Source organism: Ambystoma mexicanum, chromosome 8 (genome assembly GCF_040938575.1).
Source record: "Ambystoma mexicanum isolate Mex_15411 chromosome 8, UKY_AmexF1_1, whole genome shotgun sequence".
Taxonomy (NCBI): domain Eukaryota; kingdom Metazoa; phylum Chordata; class Amphibia; order Caudata; family Ambystomatidae; genus Ambystoma; species Ambystoma mexicanum.
The window spans coordinates 585,132,470-585,154,547 of record NC_090929.1 but is presented as its reverse complement, the minus strand read 5'-3'; the positions used below and the strand labels follow the sequence as shown (position 1 = coordinate 585,154,547).

Here is a 22,078-nt window from a genome sequence, read left to right as displayed (position 1 = left end):
CGGCATGGGGGGAACTTCCGTGTGTACACTTCCTGCCCTTATGGTAAGGAAGATGTGATGTGTGACTTCAGGAGGGATGAGGTGATTTTCCAGGTCCATGAGGACTGCCTTCCCCACCTGAAGCCACCAGTCCAAATCAGCACTCTGACCAGGAACTTCTCCACCCAGCTGGAGGAGGCCGCTGAGATAGCAAAACCAGAAGTCTTCCCAGGCAGATGGTTGAAGAGAGAGTCAACCTAGCTGATGCCTGTGAGACTCTGGAGCAGAAGCAAAAGTTGAAACAAGTTTTCTTGGATTTTCAAGATCTCTTTGCAGTGGACTCATATGACTGTGGTCGCACCGACATCCACACAACAATTCCCACGGACCCTGGAATGACTCCAGTGTTTGTGAAGCAATATCGCTTGCCTTTCACATCAGTGGAGTCCCTTACTGAAATAATTAAGAACCTTGAGTCCCGTGGGATAATCCGTCCAGTCCACAGCACCTTCAATAATCCGGTGCTGGGGATATTGAAGCCAAACGGCCAGTGGACACTCTGCGCTCGACAAACGGGTCCATACTTCCTGATGGCCTCTACCCTACATTGACCAAGGGCTGGCCCAGATCCAGGGGTCACAGGTATTCACTGCAATAGACCTGACCATTGGATACTGGACTGTGCCTGTCATTAGGGAGGACAATACAAGCTGGCCTTTACCTGTGGGGGGCAGCAGTACACATGGACCCGGACTCCCTTCGGATACATCAACTCCGGCAATGAATTCAACATTTTTCTACATAAGGCCATGCCTGACCTGGGTGAGAGGGGTAACCTGGCCTATGTAGATGATGTACTCATTAAAAGCTCAACTGTTGAGGAACACATAGCGGAGATCCGTTATGTTCTGACCCAGTTTAGGGCTGCCGGAGCAAAACTTTCCTTTCAAAAGGCACAGTGGTGTAGAACCTGTGTCAATTTCTTGGGGCATGAGATTACTCCTCAGGGTCTCTGTCCCCAGGAAAAGAAAGTGGAAGCACTCCAGAAATGGAAAGACCCCACAACTCTGTGGGAACTCAGGAGCCTCCTTGGACTGACTAATTACAGTAGAAAGTTCATTGAGGGCTACGCAGAGATCACAAGACCCCTGATTCATCTTTTGAAGGGGGGGTCAAGTGGGAATGGGGTCCAGAACAAGGCGAGGCAGTAAGACAACTCAAAAGAAGCCTCTCACAAGCGCCTTGCCTAACTTACCCTGTCAGAAACAAGGAGTTCTTCTTGGAGACAGGGTTCTCTAAAACATGCTTGACTGCAGTATTATACCAAAAGCATGACAAGGTCAATAAAGTAATCTCCTATGCGAGTAAAACTTTAATCTCTGTGGAGAAAATATTCAACGATTGTGAGAAGACACTCCTGGCAACGATGTGGGCATTGAATAATTACAGCCCGTTTATCCAGGGGGAACACATCACAGTGGAGACTCCACACCAGCCTCTGCAATATCTCCAAAGTGACAGAATCCGGGCCGTAAACGTGAGTAATTCCCTAATTACTTCCTGGATTCTGTCAATGCAAGGCTTTCCTGTGGAGGTCAGATATGGCCAAAACAAGAAGAGTCCCCTCGCGCAAGGTCTGGCTGACTTGCATGATTGTGCCAGAGAAAACTGTCTCAAGGACGAGAGTCTAAAAATCAAGGACAACATGGAGGCATACCTCAAAAAGTCTTCGAAGAAGACAAGTGTGAGGGAATGCCCACTGTCTATGTGGATGGATGCTCTTACCATGTTGACAACAGCGGGGAAAAAGAACTTGTGGCCGCCGTAGGGAATGCATGGGTAAATGAGACCCCAGAACCGTCTGCTGGGTACAAGACTGGTCCCCAAAGTAGTCAAGTGGCAGAGTTGATGGCTGTGCATCAAGCCATCCTCACTGCTGTCCAACATCAACTCCACGAACTGGTCATAATCACAGATTCAGATTATGTACGGAACGGGTTCGTGGAGCACCTGGTTAACTGGAAAACCAGAGGCATGCTATGTGCTAATAACAAACCCTTGAAACATGGGAAATTAATTCAAAATATTGATGATCTGGTCACCTCGAATGGGAAGACCATCTACTGGAAAAAGATCAAGGGTCATTCCAAAGTAGAGGGACCAGACAAAACTGGAAATGACTTAGCTGATCAGCTGGCCAAAACTGGGGCCATCCAAGGGGATCTAATAGAGATCGAGTCCCTGTTGGGGAAATCCAGGTCACTGTTATCACTAGGTCCCAGACAAATGCTCACAATGATCTCTCAACTGTACAATGGAGTAAGGAGACCCCAGATGTTGATTTGATTATGGCTTAGAAAGGGAATCCAATAATTGGTAGGTTTTATCAACGCATTGAGGACCCTGAGAACTTTCCCCTGATGGATACCGATTACATTGGGAAAGAGGACCTCAGACTGTTGAAATGTCCAAAAATGTTCTGAATCCAAGATGGTTTGTTGGTAAGGAGATCCCTAGCTGGCCATGATCAGTGGGTGGTCCCTACCTCATTCCAAAGCCTGATGTTAAGTCACGCCCATGATGTGGCCACAGTCGGTCAAAGGGGGTTTCATACAACACTTGAATTCTTAAGAGAGGTTGCATACTGGCCACACATGGGGCAAGACCTTGACCAATACTTGAAGGGGTGTCTTGTGTGTGCACAATTTCAGCCAAAATCCCTCACACACCGTACGCCTCTACAAAAGAGGGGGATGACACTGCCATGGTCAGATTTACAAGTCGATTTCATTGGGCCTGTGATTCGCTCCTCTAGGGGGAACAAGTACATGTTGACCGTGACATGCTTGTTTACTAAATGGGTGGAATGTCTCCCGCCCCAAACTGCAAGGCAGCAAAAGCAGCAGCCCTGATGATCAACCACATCTTTTCGTGTTTTGGACTACCCCAAAGGATCGAGTCAGACAGAGGTAGCCATTTCACCAGCGAAGTAATGACAAAGATGTGGGAGATACTTGGGGTCAAAAGGAAGCTACACATTGCCTAACGGCCAGCCTCTAGTGGTGCAGTAGAGATATAATAGAACAATTGTGAGCATATTAAAAATGTTTGTGGCAGATTTTGGGCCAAGTTGGGACATTCGATTACCTCTTGTCCTAATGGCCATCAGATCTACCCCTTCATCTGCAACTAAAATGTCACTGTTTGAGCTGATGACTGGACGCAGGATGGTGCTTCCCCAGCATCTGCTCTACAGAACCCAAGAGCAGACATTGATCAATGCCTCCACAACTCATGAGTATGTTGAAAATCTAAGAAAGCACCTTCAACATGCTTTTGCCTATGCTCAGCGAAATCTAGAGAGATCTGTAGACAGCATGAAGACCCACTATGACTTAAATACTACTAGAAAATAATACAATGTAGGGGACCGGGTCTACTTATACAATTTCCAAAGGAACCAGGCCAAACAGCGCACATTTTTGCCTACCTGGAGGGGTCCTTTTGAAATTGTAGACAAAATCTCACCAGTCGCCTACAAAATCTGCATCCCCAAAGGCAGTTTGGCAGAAGGGGAAGATAAGTGGGTCCATATTAACCAACTAAAGTGTTGCCACCCTAGGCACACTCTGCAGCAACTGGAGGAGTCTTCTGGAACCCCAGAGGGGGCCACTCCAGTTCCATAAAATTCCAACTCTAAAATATTCCATATATAGTCTATAAAATACAATAATAAAAATGTGTCCTGATTTATCAAAATGTATGTGTCCGCCCCACTACATTAATAGTGGTGGGGAAATGTCTACAAATATGTTTTTGCTTTGTCATCATAGTAGATAACCATAGTTGATTGGAAACCCTGGAGACTAACTAAGGAGGACTACCCGGGGACCGGGAGGAAAGATCTGAGGGGCCCGGAGTATCACTCAATACTCACATCAGGACTGGCGAGGAGAACCGATTAATCCACCCCTGATGGAGGAAAGGACGATTAACTTTGCCATTTGTGGAATCAGAAGAGATGAAACGGAAATCCCAGTCTTGCGAATTCCCATTGGTGGACGATCAACGCCAATCGCAAGAGGGGGGGTTTGTGGGATGTTTTCCCCCACTAGTCCAGGCCCTGCAACATTACTGTGCATTGCTTGCATCAGGAACATCAGAATGGCCACCGGAAAGCATGCTGTTCGCTAAAAATCACCCAGAAGTGCACAGGAAAAATCTAAAAAATCGGCCGCCATCCACTTTTGCCTATGTCAGTGGTAACACAGGAGACCACTGCCAAAATCCATCATTTGGCTGCTCACAGAGCAAAATCATTGCAAAAGAAACACAGAGCTATGTGAAAATCCGTTTTTCTTGGTTGTCAAATTTGCAAAAAATCATGGCTCACAACCCACTCAAAAGACCCAACCTCCTTGTTGGGTGTTAAACATCATTCTACTTCAAGAATCCACATAAAAACAATGTCCACAGAAGTACACTTATCAGAAGAAAATCCACATTGAAGATTGCTTTCTTGGAAAATTATGTTGAAAATGGGCGCAATATCGTTGCTCACCTCTGTCAGAAGCTGGCGATTTATAAAACCTGTCATGTGTAAAGTTGTACATTGACCTCAACGTATGCCAAAGAAAGACTTGCTATCAGAAGCCTAAGAGGTGGATACAATTCAAAACTATATTTTAAAAAGGCTTGAATTAAGAAATTGTTTGATGTATTTGTTAAAAATGTAATTTATATTTTAGGACAAGACAATTTCAGACATTGTGTTTAAAAGTTAAAGTTAGCCACACTGAGCTTCAAAGACATTCCACACCTTCTCCCAAACAAAGGAATCTTTTCCCATGTGCTCTGCTGAGTATCTGACAGGCAAGTGTGAAAGGAAATGGGAGGGGCACTCTGGCATGTTGCTCTGAGTGAAGACAAAGGTCTCCCTTGAGCTGAATAAAAATGCTAATTCGGGTGTGACTGACACCAACTTCCCTGGCAGGAAGAAGCCCATGTGACTCTCTAACTCAGCCAAGCCTTTGATTGAAGTCATATCAAGTTTTATTTATGTGTTGCATTCCTTCCTATCATTGCAATTTCTTGAACCCATAAAAATTATTCTCTGTTACATTATTCTTCCTATTCCTACTCCTAATTGATTAAATAGATTGTTGATATTGTAATATTACCCATTGCTGATCATTGTTCATATTCATAAGTGTGATATTCAGATATTATTCATATTCATAAAAGTGTAATCTAAGATTTATTTGAATCTAAGATTTATTTGAAGAAGTTCAATTCTTCAAATACATCTTTTAACTTTGCAAAACAACCTTCTTCTTGGTTCAGTGAGACCGGGCGGGATTCAAAGAGAGGGGTGTTATATAAGGGTACATCATCCAGAATTAAAAGAACTTTTGACATAAAAATATATAAATAAGGGTTTCCATTGGGCATCCCATACTAGGCTTTGACTTAGATGGAGTGCTGGATTGAAACCGCTTACAGGTAGCAGTTGCAAAATGGCGCAAGCACATGGGCATCTAATAGCGATGCCTGGCAAATGCCTGAGAATTGTACACAAGCCAAAGCTGTTGGCTTTGCCAATGCTTTTTTAACACTTGTCTTTGTTTGCAGCAATGCACCACTAATGGGCAGCAGTTTAGTTAATGGCTGAAACGCACATGGTAAGAAATGTTCGGGTGAAACTTTCCTCTCAATAGTCTCAGTACTTGTTAAGCATTACTGCTGATTGCTTGACCCGCTAAGGCTGTCTACATCATGCAGAACAAGAAGGGACATAACATGTCAAACAGGGCATGGAAATGGGTTTATCACAAAGGCTCTTCTGTGCGTGTCTCAGTCTAGAACGTGGAGGTGCTGCCATGGCCCTACAAGAGCAGCGTCATTAGGGGGTGCCTCCTGGGGGGCTTCCGGGTGGGCAAAGGGGGCAGAGCTCTGCAGCGGAAGGACAGGTGGTGAGGGGCTGCTTACCTGCATCCGTTGGTTTCAGGTTATTTAAGACAGGCAGCCCAGGCATCCTCCTCTTTCCCGCAGCTGGACCGCACCTCTGGATGAAGTTAGCCATCCACCCAACCCTCGCTTTTCAGTACTGGCAATTGTTGTTGGCTATGAATTAGTTTATGGATCATTTCCAATTGATTGGGAATATCAGAGTGCGCAACGTATTCTGTGTGTTCATAAAAAGAAAAAAGATAAGTTTAAACAAATGAAACAAATGTGTATGTGTATGTGTGGGGGTGTGTATTTGTGTTTTCAGGTGCAAAGGCATGACATGATTCAGAACTAAGCGTAGCACGGGCATATTTTGCAACATTTTGGAAGTTCTGATTTGGGCACCAGCAGCATGAAAGGGGGAGCATTTATTTTTGGGAAAGACCGTGTGATTTCTTTTGGTACTAGCAGAATGAAAATGTGTTTTAATGTAGCAATGCTGGCATGTGTTGTTGAGACCAGCCTTGCTACTTTTTTGTACACACAGCTAGCATGATAGAAATCATGATTGAGGATTTCGGCTGAACTAGCTTCAAAGCGGAACAATATTGGCATATATTGTTAAGACGGGTGTTATGTTTTTTCTTTGGGCACAGCCAGCACCAACAGGTTTTCCAAAATGCTCTGGTGAACTAGCCTATGTTGGAATGTGTCATGTGTTACCCTGCAGAACCAAGTGTACATTCTATGGCCTGGATTTACAACGTGTTTTTAATGGGGTTTTCCCACTGGGAAGTGCTTTTTTAAATCAGGCCCTATGTCAGTGGTCTGCAACCTTTGGCTCTCCTGATGGTTTGGACTACAGCGCCCATGATGTTGCACCATTGACTTTTCTGGCCAGGGTAGATGGGAGTTGTAGTAAAAAATATCTGGAGAGTCACAGGTTGCAGGCCCATGCCCTATGGCTTGTTACCCGATTTGTCAGGTGTGTGTTCCACGAGTGCCCAATTTAAAACCATTATATTAAAATTGAAGTGGAAGAAACACTGAAAACCTTATTGGATTAGTTCAGGTGTGATCACTGGAGCCAATGCAGGGGACACGTTTACAGCCATCCAGTTAAATTCACCAAATGCCACTGCATGTAGAGGGTAGTGGTATTTTTGGAGTTAGGTGTGGTAGACAAAGGTGTTTGATAAAGTCTTGCTACCTTGTTTGGCCACACATTTGGAGAATTTGATCCCCCCCCCCACACAGAACAGAACACTTTTCCATAGTTCACCCCGGCACTCCTGCTGCATAGCCCGCTGCCTGAACCACAGAATCTACCAACCCAAGTGCCAGCACCCCGATACCTGCACTCGGTTAAAAGAAAGGCAGGTTGTGACCAGCAGCCCCAATAAGGGAAACTTACCCCGCCAAAAGTCTGCACCAAGAAGTCACTTTTATAAATCACAAAAATATTTGTTTTCTTCCCGACAACTCTTTCCCGGGCACCAGATCCATCCCAAATCAATGCTGAGGCGTGCCCTCGTGTGCTTGGCTTCTTACAGGCTCAAAGCATTACACGAACAAAACGATGGCGATTCTTACTTCACACTTCTCTTCAGCCACAGCCACTGTAGTGTTGTGACTTGTGCTGACACGATAGCCACACATTGCAGGGGGGCCTAAAACACGCGCTTCGGCCATTGTCTAACAAATGAAAGCAGAATATGGTGTCTTCTTACAGTGCATAGATGAAGCAGGCTGGCAGCGAGGGGCCTTGCCCGCTGCTGCCAGGCATCTGGTATGTTTCTATCAACGGCTGTCAGCGCATGCCGGCCGGGTCAGGAATGTGCTGTGACTTGGCACACTGACAGGGCTTTGTGCGTTTGGATAATGGTGATATGAACACAATAGGCCGACGCCCTTTTAGACGTCATGCTTTAAATGCGGACGAATGGCTTTTTATTAGGACCCGAACATGCACTTGAGAGCGAAGCGGCTTTGGGTTTATACTCAGTGAGCAAGTCACCGAGCGAAACATGCCCGCTGCCTGCCTGCCTTCAACCGACATTTCATTCCCTATGAACAGCGAGGTCGTGCAAATAACAAACAAACACTTATCACAACCAGAGATCACAGAGAAGCGAATCTAACATGCATCTAGCAAAAAGGTTGTATATAATGAGGTGCCAACATTTTCATTTTTATTTTAATGAATTCATGAATTTTTAGGTGCACGACTACAGCAACCATAATCCAAATGGACATGCTACTTGCCCATAACATTTATTTTCTGGGGGCAATCAAATGTATTTTCTAGCACCAACGACAACTCTTTTCTAGCAGGTGTAGGGCATAGGTGCTGCGCAGATTATTCAACCAAAGGACTGGTGTGAAGTGCAAATCTGTGAGATACATTGTGTGTGACAGTTTCTTGTGTCTATCTATCAATCTACGGATGTAGAGATATATGAACTTGTGTGTGTGTGTGCACGCGCGTACACACATTTTCCTCTTGCTAAGGAGCAAAGGAAATCCACTGTAACTCCTTAACTGCCGTGCTTTAAGCTCTAAAACATGCACCGTCATTTAACAAGTAGCGCGCAATATATACGTTCTTAATACGTCTAGATGGCAGAGCAGCAAATAACTGACACCGTTGGGGACGATTTCGAAAAGGAGAGCAAAATTCCCACTAAATGTATATGCGTAATTCCCAGACGAGTAAATTGTGCAAGATTTTTTTAAAAAAGCTGTAAATAACTGGAACCCCAAAGGGATGAGCAGCGTGACCTGCGTTTCCTTTCGACAATCGGCATGACGTCACGCCAGGAGCACACATTGGTAATGCTTTGCAAACACGATCACGAAAAGGCTTTGAATCATGCAAGTGCCCGTACATTAAATATATCAAGTACATCATTCTAGCCAGAAGAGAAAAATAACTTTGAATGTCTCTCCACCAAGTGGCCGAAAGCTAATCTAAACGGAGGCTATGTTTGCGCCTGCCAGGACGCATGGGTTTAGTTGCTACTTATTCATAATTCGGGGGGGTGGGGAGGGGGCTAGCAGTCATTTTGAAAGAATGCCCAGAAACGTGGGCCTCTTACCTCTATTTCCAAAGCCCAGCGCGAGATCCCCGCTTTGTCGTGGTGGCAGATAAACGCCGAGGTGCCAGTCTCCTTCCAGCTTTTCATATGTTCCCAACTGGAATGGCAGAAATGCCCAGGCTTCCTTTCACCGGCCACGATGATGTGCTTGACGTGAGCGGCATAACCAGGGCAACGCCGTCAGAGCGGAATAGTTTCCACTTGATAACCTTGCACGTTCTTATTCGACGCGAGAAAAAGAGGCGCCCGTTCAGCAACATTGCAGTGAGGTGGCAGAATAGCTATATGTATTCGGGTAGCTATCGATGGCACAAGGGTATATGGGTTGTGTATATGAACTTCTCATTCTTTTTAAGTGAAAACCCGTGCAAAATAAACACTATGGTTCCTTTTAAGTATGTCCAATAGGGCTTCATGCTTCCTACCGAGTGATGCCTAAAAGCCCACCCATGTCCACCAGTGATCACAATCCCCATGACATCAGGTTATCGGTGGTCTGCAACATAGCACACAGTTGGTAACATTCCTAAAAGCAGCCGAACAATCAGTCCAGCAAGAGGCTGCTGCTGGCAGCACTATGCGATAAGTGTGCATTACATTTTGCGACCAGTCCGGACACCACGTGGCCCCCTCCATGAATGGGAATGCCGAGGTTGGCAATACTGCTCGCCCCAGTGCTACGTCTACATCTAAGAACTGGGGGGCACATGCCCAACATCTAGGCATGCATTCACACCCCCAAGAAGTATGTGGGTGGCGGGTGACTTTGAGGAGTCCAATTCAGGTGAAAAGCCCGAAAGGACCCTTCTGTTTACATGTGGGTTTTTGCTCCACTGCGCACCAATCAATTCTTACTTTCTGCAATGTTTCTCCCTGGGTTCCCAACTGGGGGACATGTCCTAGCCTCTCTCCTTTACTATGCTCATGATGTATGTGAAACTGCTGGATATTCTACCCCTTACTCATTCCTCCACCTGTTTCAGGCTCATCATTCACAGACTCAAGGGGCACACTCTCTCCCACCATCCTCATCCTCCACTATCCAGCGTCTAACCCATGCTCTCTCACCTGCTGCACTCTCCTCCTCCCTCCTCTGAATGCACTCCTTCTCCAGCCATCCACTAACACCTAACTTCTGTTTAGCCCTTACCCTAAAATAGGGACATCGCCCAATCTCCTTGGAACGCCATAACCAGACAGTTCCAAAGCTGTGTTCCATAATGGGATTGGTTGGTTAAATTCACCCCTCTGCCTTCAACTGCCTATTGAGACTTCTCCCCTTCCCTATGTGATTCTGCGAGTCAAGCTGAATAAAACATCTCACCACGATCTTGGATTGGTTTTTCGTGCATGGGTGAGGAGGGCCAAGTTCATTGGTGCTATATGCTCTGCGGAATCACTCTCGCTCCTTAGTGTGGGTGCCTGCGACTGATGGATTTATTTGTGTAATCCTATGTGCTAGCAGATGAAACTTCTATTTGGTCTTTATGAAGTGTTCTGGTATCCTGCCCTGCTTTTAACTCTCTTGCCCCAAATGATATACCTATTTCTACATAGTGGTAGCTTCTGTTTGTATGCTTTATGGCCCTTCCCAGCTAGTGCTGTCAATAACACTTGGGTATCCCGCTTAGAAGCTTCTTAGAAACGTCAGGGAATCAGTGAATCACCAACATACTGAACTAGTACTGAATGCCCAGGAAATATAATGTGCACACTGTACACCTCTGTTTCTGCCAACATGGTCTCAGCCTTTCCAGACCTTTCTCAAAAGTATCATGAGGTCTTCCCCTCATGTGTGGCAAGGAACATTAGATGCCTAAATGTGCTCCTTCGTGTTTGTGAAAGGACCTCATTTTGCATGTACTCCAGCGCAGGCCTTTTACTGAGGGGTAGGTCCACCCACTGTCTCTGGCCTGTTATTTCACCCCACAACATGCCACACAATGATTCACAGCCACCCCTGGCTCCGATAAGGGCTTATTCTGCCACACGATGCGCAATGTTTTCTATTATGCTTAAATCTTAAATAGCAGACCAGATTCAAAGGAATTCACTATGGCTTCCTGGTCAGTTAATATGGTTTAATGATATCCGAGTGCTGAGCGAACGCTACCTTAAGTCGGTCTAAGTAATCATTAGGTGATTCTCCTTTGTTCTGTTTGCCGTTCCCTATCTTTACCCAGTAGGTTTACTAGGGCAGATCGCCAGAATTGCCACAATCAATCTATCTCTAGAATGGCTGAGGACGACTGCCATACTGGGATCTGTTGTCAGCCAATTAGCGTTCTGAATCAGTCTCTGTCTAACCTCAGGTGGCATTACCAGTCTCCTGAGCTGATTCATGTCAGACCAAGCAGGGTTGTAGCACTGTATACCAGTGAGCATCTCCTCAATGACCCATTGCCGTTCGTATCTAATACAGGGAAAATCTGTAGCCAAGCTTCCAAAACTGTCAGAGAACAGGGACAGGTCCAGGCAGGGCTGCTCCCCCTCTTTTGGTGGCCCTCCTGGCATCTGTGTCTGAGTGGCACCTGAAGAATCTTAGTAGCCTTCCCACATGGCATACCTCCCCATATCACCAACAGAGTACAAGAGGGAGGCTTGTTGGGCATGAGTGGGATCCCGGGAATACCCGAAGCACTAGGCCCGGTGGCACTTGGAATTGGGGTTGCGCTAAAACAGGTGGTTGGGCTGCCCCTGGTACCTGCACACACTGTCCTGCCGACTGTCCTACCAGCACCATAATGTGTAAGTTAGAAAAGAAGTCTATGAAATCTTCTGTAGTCTCATCATCTCGCTAGTCTTGTCTTGCATCTGTCGTCTTTCCGTCAATATGGGGGCATAGTAGCACAGGCTACCCTGACGCTCCCTTGCTCAACAGAAACTAAATCTGTCCTCGCAATCTGTCATTTATGTCATTCAGTCTTCTTATCTTGGACTCATTCTGCCTATTTGCCTCCTCCTCAACCATGTATGCCCCCATTGCCTAGGGCTTATTTTTCCCTTTTGGTTCTCCAGTGGCCGTCTCAATGTCCCTAAATTATCCAGATTGAAAGTCCCTTCCACTGGAAACTGAGTATGTCTGTTACTTTGTGTCAGCAAGTGCCATAGTTCGATAAACTGACATGTAGCACTATTAAAGTTGGTATACATAAAATGAGCAGGGGTGCATTTAGCAGGATTCGCCGCCTGCTTTGACTGTTCTTTGGCCATTTCTGTCCCTTGTTTTATTGCCAGTAACCCACTAAATCACAAGTCACCCCCTACACTATCACCATTGTACCACACACTCCTTGACTCCACTCCTTTGTGGCCCTGAGGAGAGAGGGGGTTTATACAGACTCTGCTGAGTGTTCCTGAAAAGGGCTGGAGGGCACTTGTTATGTATTCAACTTTCCCTATTTAGTATTCGGGCTATTTTATTATTCGCAGTCTCCTGTTCTCACTTTCTCCCTGTTTGTATGTCCCCTTTTATTCCCTAATAATAATAGAAATACTGGTATACAGAAACGTGCCCATAAAAGAGACCTTGAACCAGACCAGAACAGAAAGCATCAAAACCAGAATATATCAGACAGCTTAACAGCTCCGACCAGACCAACTCTGTTACCACTGTCAGTTTTATTCCCAATCTCTCCCAAGTAGAAGTAAAATATAATTATCAACACCCCAGCGATGTAACAGTTAAAAAGAAGTATGACAATGAAATGCCCAACTCAGCACTGCCACCCATATTCGCATAAACTCGAAACCAATCCTCCTTTTGTTTAACCATCATGATAAACGCTTTGACTCCACTGAGCGACTCACATGAGTGCACCACTAAATGGCATCCTCTTCCCGATTACTCTTTGGAGTTTTCAACCAGGACACCTGACTTCATACAGTTGTGCATGTGGGGTATTCGAGCTGAGGTCATCTGCAAGTATGGTGATGCACCCGCATTGCAAGACAGGTCTAGATGCTAACTGTTTGAATAATCTCATTTTCTGTGATGTTAAAAACAAAAGGTGATTTATTAGTTTGCTTGCAAGACAGACAGCATCCTATCCATTAACCCATTCCCTCCTAATTGACCTGACCCACCGTGCAGACTCTTTCCCATAATAGAGCACTGACCACAGGGCCATTGAAACATCGAGAACATTTGGGCTAGGCCTTCTGGCACATTGTTCATGCCACCAGCCTTAAACAAAAAAAGCTTATTCGTGGAGATGTTTAATCTGTTTTCTCTACGTTAGGAAAGGACATTTGACACTGCCCTTCCGGTTCACAGTAGTTGGTTAGATGTGTGTTAGATCCCTGATTCCGGCCGAGGTGACGGCGGGAAGCAGGGAGGAGTAGGCCCGCGTGGGTGGGCCTCGCTGCGCGGCTCCAGCAGGAGCAGTGAAGACACGGACACCTTTGTGTTGCTGTCTTGCCCCGGAACTGCCTCCGCGGTGCAGGGCGGTGCCATCATATGGGCGCCTTGCATCACCGGGTAGCAGGACGCAAGGCGGATATAACATTCCTCCTTTATTATAACTGAACAAATAAACAAATACACACATCTCAGCCAACGGGCTGGCCCCTTTTCATTTAGTCACTTTTGGGGGTTTTTCTACCACTCATAGTCTCTGAGTCTGGCTGGAGGCCGGGTTGTGGTTCTTAACCCATATCTTCCAGCCCTGGTTATGGCCCCCAGTGTCACCTCGGGTTGCTCACCTTCATTGTCCTGCTCACCCGGTTCTGGTTCACTCCACGGTTCCTCGGCTCCTTCGTCCACGCTTCCCTCATCGCGTGGGTTTTCCTGTCCCTCGGCGGATTCTCTTCTTTTTCCGGGGGACATTCGCCGTCTGTCCACAAATTCCTTGGCACTGCTTTGAACCATGACGCATTTCTCGTCACTTGTTTTTGCCTCCTTTTTGCAGTTATCATGGTGCCATGGCGTCTACTTATCGTCCACGGGGCTGCATCATAGCGGGTGTCCAGTTTGGATTTGGAAGGTGTTCCTCACCATGACCACTTGATCACCGACTCGGCACACCTCTTGTTGCTCATGTGGGCGTTAGCTCCAGTCCTCCTTGTTTCGGTGCGCTCGTAGTTGAACGTGTCTGGGCACCTGCTCGGGTGATGTGGTCTGGAGGAGTTGTTGATTGTGCCATACATCAGGTCTGCCGGCAGTATTCCTGTCGTGCTGTGGGGTGTGACCCTGTAATTCCGTAGGAATCGGTATAAGTCCACCTGCCATGGGCTGGAGTTGACGCGCGACAGGCGTAGTACCTTGTTGATTGTCTGCATGAAGCGTTCCACATCGCCGTTTGCCTGCGGCCATCGCGGCATTATGTGGTGATATCGGATGTTGAGTTCCTTAAGGTATTTTCTGAACTCTTCCCCTGTGAAGGGTGGTCCATTTCGCTCCTGATTCTTCTTGGTAGTCCATGTGTCGCAAACATTTTCTCGATCGTGGGTATGACGACCTCCGCTGCCGTGGAGTTGACAATCTCGACCTCCGGGTACCTGGAGTGGTCGTCAATTGCCACCAGTAGGTGTATGCCTTCCTGTATTTTGCAAAAGTCTATGCTTATGGCGTCCCATCTAGCGGACCCTCGCACCGCTGACTGGATGGGCTCCGGATTGGGCGGAGGCCCTGTTATTTGGCATGGGAGGCAAGTGCTGACCAGCCGTTCGACTTTTCCATCAGTCTGGGGAAACCACACCCGGTGCCTTATATGGGCTTTGGTCCGTACTATTCCCTGGTGACCCTCGTGTGCCAACGCCACGATTTTGTCTTGTAGGCTCAGAGGGATGATGATTCGGGTTCCTCGTAGGATGAGTCCTTCTTCCGTGATGGAGAGGTCCTGCCGGATCGCGAAGATCCCCATGAGGAATTCTTTGGCTTCTGCTGTTTTATTGTGGATGTTCTGTAGGAACGACCTCCATTCCCCTGAGATGATCGTGTTCTTCATCAGATCGCAGCATGGGTCCCTTTGCGTGGCCTCTATTATGTCCTCTAGGCTGATCGCTCGAGGCATCATAGTGTGTATCACCTGGCAGATGTGCGCTTCCGTCTCTTCTGCTACGTGGATTTCATTTGGTGTTGCCGCTCTCAGGTGTCTTGAGAGGAAATCAGTCAGATTGCCACTGCCTGGCTGGTACGCCAGTTCAAAGTCATATTGCTGGAGGTGCAATAACCACTTGGCGATCCGGGCAGGGGGGTGAGATGATGTGCCCGTGAGGATTGGGGATGAGTGGTTTGTGATCTGTGTACGTTTTAAATTTCCGGCCATACAGATACAGATGGAAGTGGCGGCAACCCCATAGTACAGCTATCGCCTCTTTTTCGATGTGGGAGTATCGCTGCTCTGTTGGCGTTAATGCCCTGGAGGATTAGGCAATTGGCATTTGCACTCCCGTGTTTGTCACCTGTATGAGAATGGCCCCTAGGCCCACGGGGCTGGCGTCCACGTACAGTTCAGTTGGAAGTGCTGAGTCGTAATAGGCCATAGTAGTGTCAGCTGATAGTGACGTTTTGATGTGCTCAAACGCCTCTTGGCAGGTGGGTCCCCACTCCCACTTCGTGCTGGTTTTTGCGAGTTCTCAAAGAGGTTCCGAGAGCGTGGCCAGGTTTGGTATGAACCTCCCACAGTAGGTGGCCATTCCTAAAAAATGGCGCACTTCCGTTGGCGTGGTGGAGGGCGTAGCAGCTTGGATGTCTGCCACTTTTTGGGGGTCTGCTGAGATGCCTGTGCCAATGAACGTGTACCCAAAGAATGAGATTTCGTCCATCAGGAATTCACATTTTTCTTTGTGTTATGTCAGGCCTGCGCGTTCCAACCTGTTGAGTAGCATGTGGAGCCTTCTCATGTGTTCCTCTTTGTTGTTGGCATGAATTTAAGACTCCCGGTATGTCTCGGATCACTTCCTGTATTGTTTGCTGGAAGACCTGCGTAGGCCAATGTGAGTTGAAAATGTTGTTATGTACCGGGAGTCCAAGTGTAGCTTCAGCTGGTGATAACCGGCGTTTAGGTGGACCTTTGAAAATATCTTGGACCCAGTGAGGTCTGCCACTATCTCATCCAGGGTCGCGGGGATATGGTGCCCCCGCTTGATTGCTGCGTTGGGTAGCCGCATGTCTATGCATATTCTGACCTTCCCGGGTTGTTTTGGCTTGTTTGTGACAACCATGGGAGAGACCCATGGCGTGGGCACCGTCACTTCCTCGATGATGCCCACTTTGATGCGCGGCTCCGGCAGGAGCAATGAAGATGCGGACACCTTCGTGTTGCTGTCTTGCCCTGGAACTGCCTCTGTGGCACGGGGGCGGGGCGTTTATTTGGGCACCTTGCGTCACCGCGTAGCGGGACGCAAGGCGGATATAACAATGTGCTTCCGGTCTCACCTCCTCACGTCAGGGGGATAGTGCCCCCCATGGCGATGTCCGGCTTGTATGAACGGCTCATTGTCCGATCTGGCCTGGGCAGCGTGATGCACTGGTCTTAAACCAATAGCCTTGGCCCAGTTACCTCAGACTGCAAACGTAGCAGTTTTGATGCCCATGTGCAGTTCCCGGGTCAAAGCGTAGGCGTCGCACAACCCACCCCGCAGTTATAGATTCAGGAAGGACTCGCAAGAAGAAACCACTAGAGCATGTATTGCCTGGAGAGTGAGGAAGTGCCCTGTAGTGCCATGCTTAGAGCAGAGAAGACTAGTTCACATCAGGTACTGCATGTGTGATAGATTCCCCCTCAGATCCAGGCTGTCACGGGAAGTACACATTTGCAGAGCAAGACTTTTCGGTGCATGCAAGTCCCGGATTGGAGCCGAAACAGAACAGGGGCTTGCAGAGAGAGGAATAACAGAGCAAATATGCGCACAGAGAGAACTGTAGATTGGCAAGCGAGTGCCATCAGGAAAGGCATTGGCAGCCGGAACGCAACATCATCCGGCTGCCATGATGCCCGAGCATGACTCCAAGATGGCAAGCACTCCCTTTGAGTTCTGAGGGCTTCAGCAAATCAAGTCTTGTCTTGCAACACCCGATTGAATACATTTGAACCCTGGAAAATGAAATTATGTAATGAGGCACATCACCACAAAATACAAGGAGGGAAGTCACCCTCACTTGAGAAGGAGGTTGGATCCATTCGGCCCAGCAATCACATGAACCCAGGCTAGGGGTGAAACAGACAAACCAGTCCCAATGCTCAATCGAACAATCAGCACTCAAGTCAACATATAAAAAGAGACAAACACCAATAAACTGAGTGGGTACCAGGAAGGAATTTCAGGGAGTTGGTTTTGAAGCAGTTAGAGAGGAAGCGGGTAAGAAGAGGACAGGAGGAGGTCGTCTGGCACAATAGGTTGCACTTTGGTAAAGTTAAAGAGCATGAGGGGGCTAAGACAAATAAGCCACACTGTAAGAGGGTTCAAGCTTAGAGGGGGAGTCCAGAGCCAGGAACTTGCTTGGCCCAGAAGCTGGCAAGAGTCAGAGAATACTGAAGAGATGTACTAAATAGCCTTCTGGGTGTTCTAGCCCAGATCCTGGTGGCAACTTCATAGCCACTAGCATCACTTAGAACATGTGAGGAGCCTGCGGCTAGGGGCTAAAATGACTGCTGCCTGAGAAGGGCTCAGGTAGGCCTGGAAAACACTCTACGCTAGCAGAGATCACTAGGGCAATTGGGGGAAACTACAAACCCGTGCCCCAGTAGGAGGACAAGGTGACCAGTAAGGCAAATAGGGGAATGTCGACCAGTTACAAAGACACTTGTCCTACTGGTCTCTGGTATTGTAGGATGTGCTGGGACATTTAAAACCACCACAGGCGGTGAGTGTCCTAAATTATGTTTTCCTGGGTGTGGATGCCATTAAACTGTGAGATTAGATTAGGGGACTGACATTGGACTAAGGACATTAGGTCCACATAGTATAAGCCCCTTTCATTTTAAGCTATACCTCCTATACCTTTCCCCAAGAATCTCCCTTTTATGTTAGTCAGACATTCCCCTAGGTCCTCCAGGAGTTTCTATCAATCTGCCCTGATGCTTGGATTGCGGCAAGAGGTTCTCCCTCCCTTTTGTGACTGGGTTTTATCACAGAAACCCATTGGGTTAAATGGTGCCAGATTGGCCAGCGTTCATGGGTTAAGAAACCCCTACCTCTACGCCCTGATGCATCCTTCTGCCCTGCTGTGGTGGCAATCATTTTGTTTGTGTACCATTTCTTCCTACCAACTTCCCCATTTTTATTACCTAAGAATAAACAGTTATTATACGTCGAACTGGCTCATGTCTGAGTGTTCTCATTCTTCTTTTTAATGACATGGTTGGGTGACTGTTGCCGAGGTCTCATGCTTTCTGAACTGCCTGTAAATGTGGAAGCTTTTTAAAAATGTCTTCAGAAAATTTGCTGTAAGATCGACCATTTCAATTGTGCTTTTTTATGATGTTTGGGGTGAATTTACTGGGCACAGTGGAAGTGCTGGCCCCTTGAATACATCCTAGTGATAAACTGTTGGGCTGTTGCAGGAATGTAGTATGCAGGAATCCAAAGAAACGTGAACCAATGAAATATCTGATCATTCATTTCGACACTAGAGGCCCTACGAGGTAGATTCTGAGAAATATTTTGCTGCAATTAATGAGAGACGCTACTGTATCTCATCATTTGCGTCAACAAAGAGATGCCATACCCTCAAAGGACATTTGAAAGTGCGCCTCATAGATGAGCACATTTAAATGCCCTCCTCTACCACCTTTGCATATTTGTGCAAATCAGGGGGCGTTTCTGTGCATTTTAAAACGCATCCCCTATCCTGAAATAGGAAGTGCTTTAAAATGCACAAAAAACAAAGCCATCCCCTAGCCTGTATGGAACAGGCGCTGGGGGATGCCCATTGCAAGACAGCGTCACATCCTGACCTTGTTATACATTTCTTTTTTTCAGTGTAACAGAACCGCTGCTGTTCCACTTGCATTTCCACCCCTCAAACTGGGATAGAAATGCTTTTCTTTCTTTGCATTTCACAGTGACAGTCCTTTTAAGGGTCCATCATTGAGAAATGCGCTCCCAGTTTCCACGTCTCTAGTAGGAGCCTGTCATACATTAGTGATGGCCAGCGCATTTTCTGCGCTGCCACACAGCCCCGAAGAAATGTGCCGGTAACTTTTGTGGATAAGGTGATCTGCGCATTTCAACAATTGATGCAAATGAAAAAGGCACATTGGGCCTCATTACGATTTTGGTAGTGTAGGGGAAAAAAGTTAATGTAACCTCCATTTTTCCTTGCACCGCCAAACTACAAGTTTACCCGATGATCATTCTGCCGCTTTTTGGAGGTAAAGTGTAGATCCTTCACTTTACCTGCAATAATTGGCAAAAAAAACCACCTGGTTACTCCACCAGCGGTAATACCGGCAAAAATCTGCAATGGACTACTATGAATTCCATAACATGGGGTTATACACCAGCCAACCACCACTTATAACCCAGCGGTATTACCTCTGTAGGTAATACCACCTGTGGTAATACCGCCAGGCCAAATGGTTGTAACAGTAATACAGTTTGGTGGTATCTCAGTGGTATTATCGCCAAGATACCACCAAACTCGTAATGAGCCCCAAATTATTTGCTCAAGTTTAAGTAGATTTATACCTAACACTGATGTTAAAAAACGTGATATTCTGCCAAAGATGCCTGAATGGTAGACAAGTACTATTAATGATTATTCTGTTGGACCCAAATAGAGACATTGGGCCTCATTATGAGGTTGGCGATAACCCCGTAACACTGAATCCGCCGCCTCACTCCCAGTGCCACTGGGACATTACAAGTCCTGGCGGAGCGGGAAGTCAGGCAGCAGATGTGTAAGTCCCCATTAGGGAACGGGGACTTGGAAGCAGCGGCACCGTCACTGATGGTGCCAGTGCTTCCTTGACAAGTCTGCCTAGAGGGGCCGTTGTGCCCGGCAGGGTCAGACCTGCCGGGCCAACAGCCCCTGCAGGCAGACTCGTAGTGTGGCGGTCCGGAAACAAAGATATTTTTTCCGGACCGCCACACTCGTAATGAGGCCCAATGAAATTGTGTAGATTAATAGCATGGAAAGGAATGTAAATGTTGTCATTTGTCAAGAAAGTTTAGAAAGTGTGAAACGTTTTGGTACAAACTAAAAATCGAACATTTTGTATTATGTTTTTACTTTATATTTGGGCACTACTATGGCTAACTGATAGGCAAAATAAGGTAATGCATGAATATAAACTATAACACACAAACACACAATATATATATATATATATATATATATATATATATATATATATATATATATATATATATATATATAAAAATTCCCAAGCAGCTAAACTGGTGCTAACTGAATGTTCTCAATGTTTAGGACAGATGCGAATGTTCATCAATCTGGCCCCTGCTGTGAGAAGGTTGAACCTGGATCAACTGGGATAGCTGGCCATTTAAGCAAAAATAAAATGCCCCTATGTGTTGTTATTTTAGCTCACTGAATGTTCGTTTCACCAATGTATTTAAGTACAGGGTTTTCAAAAGTGGAAGAGATCGTTTAACAACTTGTTCCTTTTCCATGCCTGAGGAGGCCTAGAACTATATGACCTATAAGATGCTGCAGGGCGCTTTGATTCCCCACTGTGGCTCATTATGAGTTTGGCGGTATACATTAAAAGTGGCAGTAACAGAATTACTTTCACTTTTAACACACCACCGAATTAGGGGATAGAGTTCATTCCTCCGGCAGAATTATCACCAGTGGAATTACTGCCAACATCAGGCAGAATTGGCATCAGCGCTAATTCCTCCAGAATAATTACTACCAAGATGCCAAACGGTATTTCCACCATATCACAAGTAAAAATACTGCCGATATACCACTGAAAATGGGTGGCAATTCCACCGAAAACACAGTGCAGTTACCTCCCAGAGGTGCACCCAATCCACTTTGAACAACTACAAATGGTCTGCACCTGACCAAACACACTTTCCAACACCACACTGCCACTGGCTATCGCTAACTGGGACATTCAGCTCCCCCTGCTCCACATTGAGCTACAGTGACAGGAACAGCAGCACAGGGCGCAGAGAGGAGGAGAAGACGCCATGCAAGGCGACGGCATATTCCTGGGTCAGGCCCTCACCCTGGATATTGACTGATATCCAGGTGATTACCCTGTACCGGATGAACAGGGAGACCATTGTAGAGCTACTCTCCCTAATTCATGACATACAGAGCAGGATTAACAAAAAAATGCCTTAGGCTCGCTGCTGAAGCTTGTGTCGGTCCTCCATTTCCTTGCTACTGGCACCTTCCAGTATACTGTGGGCCTGCTGCATGGCATGTTCCAGCACTCATTTTCATTTGTGCTTGGGCAGGTGCTGGAGGCACTCCTGCCACATCTCCCTACCCACCATCCTGCACAGATTAATGCCACAAAGGCATTCGAATAGACATACCGCAACAGGAAGCAGTATCACTCAATGAATGTCCAGGTCACCTGAAATGTTGACCTCGTGATCACACACTGCTGTGCCCACTTTCCTGGTTCTGCACACCATGCAATGGTCCTGCGGAAGAGCACACTGCCTGCGTACACAGAGAGCCACAGAATTATTTCATTTATGTATTTATTTATTTATTTATTTGTAAAGCGCTCAAAGCCCAGAGACAACTAGGTGCTGATACAAGCTTAGGAGGTTAGTTACAGGTTTGAGGAACTTAGCATCATCATTACATGGTTACATATTTACACATTACGTAGTAAACATAATTACACATTACACAGTATACATTTATATACACAGGTGGAGCCGACAGTGATCCAGATCTATGAAGCTACTGAGATAGATCTGTCATGAAGAGTAGGGTTTTTAGATTTTTTCGGAATGACCAGAAGGAAGTGTTCTTTCTAAGGTGTGTAGGGAGGGTATTCCACAGTGTAGGTGCTATTGTAGGGAAGCTTGAGCCTCCTGCTTTCTGTCTCCTGAATTTAGAGATAATAAGCAGATTGGTGCACGGGGAGCGAGTTGGTCTGTTGGATTGGGCT

The 22,078-nt window shown here is 46.6% G+C and overlaps 1 protein-coding gene across 2 annotated transcripts in view; it reads right to left on the bottom strand.

Moving 5' to 3' along the window:
* Window positions 1-9,145, bottom strand: part of RNF207 (ring finger protein 207) — a 1,212,833-nt gene extending 1,203,688 nt beyond the window's left edge. For both annotated transcript variants that reach the window (XM_069610286.1, XM_069610287.1), the window contains exon 1: window positions 9,027-9,145. In XM_069610286.1, coding sequence (XP_069466387.1) covers window positions 9,027-9,113 — 87 coding nt within the window. In that variant the 5' untranslated portion in view covers window positions 9,114-9,145. The remainder of the gene's footprint in view (window positions 1-9,026) is intronic.
* Window positions 9,146-22,078: the final 12,933 nt, after the last annotated feature.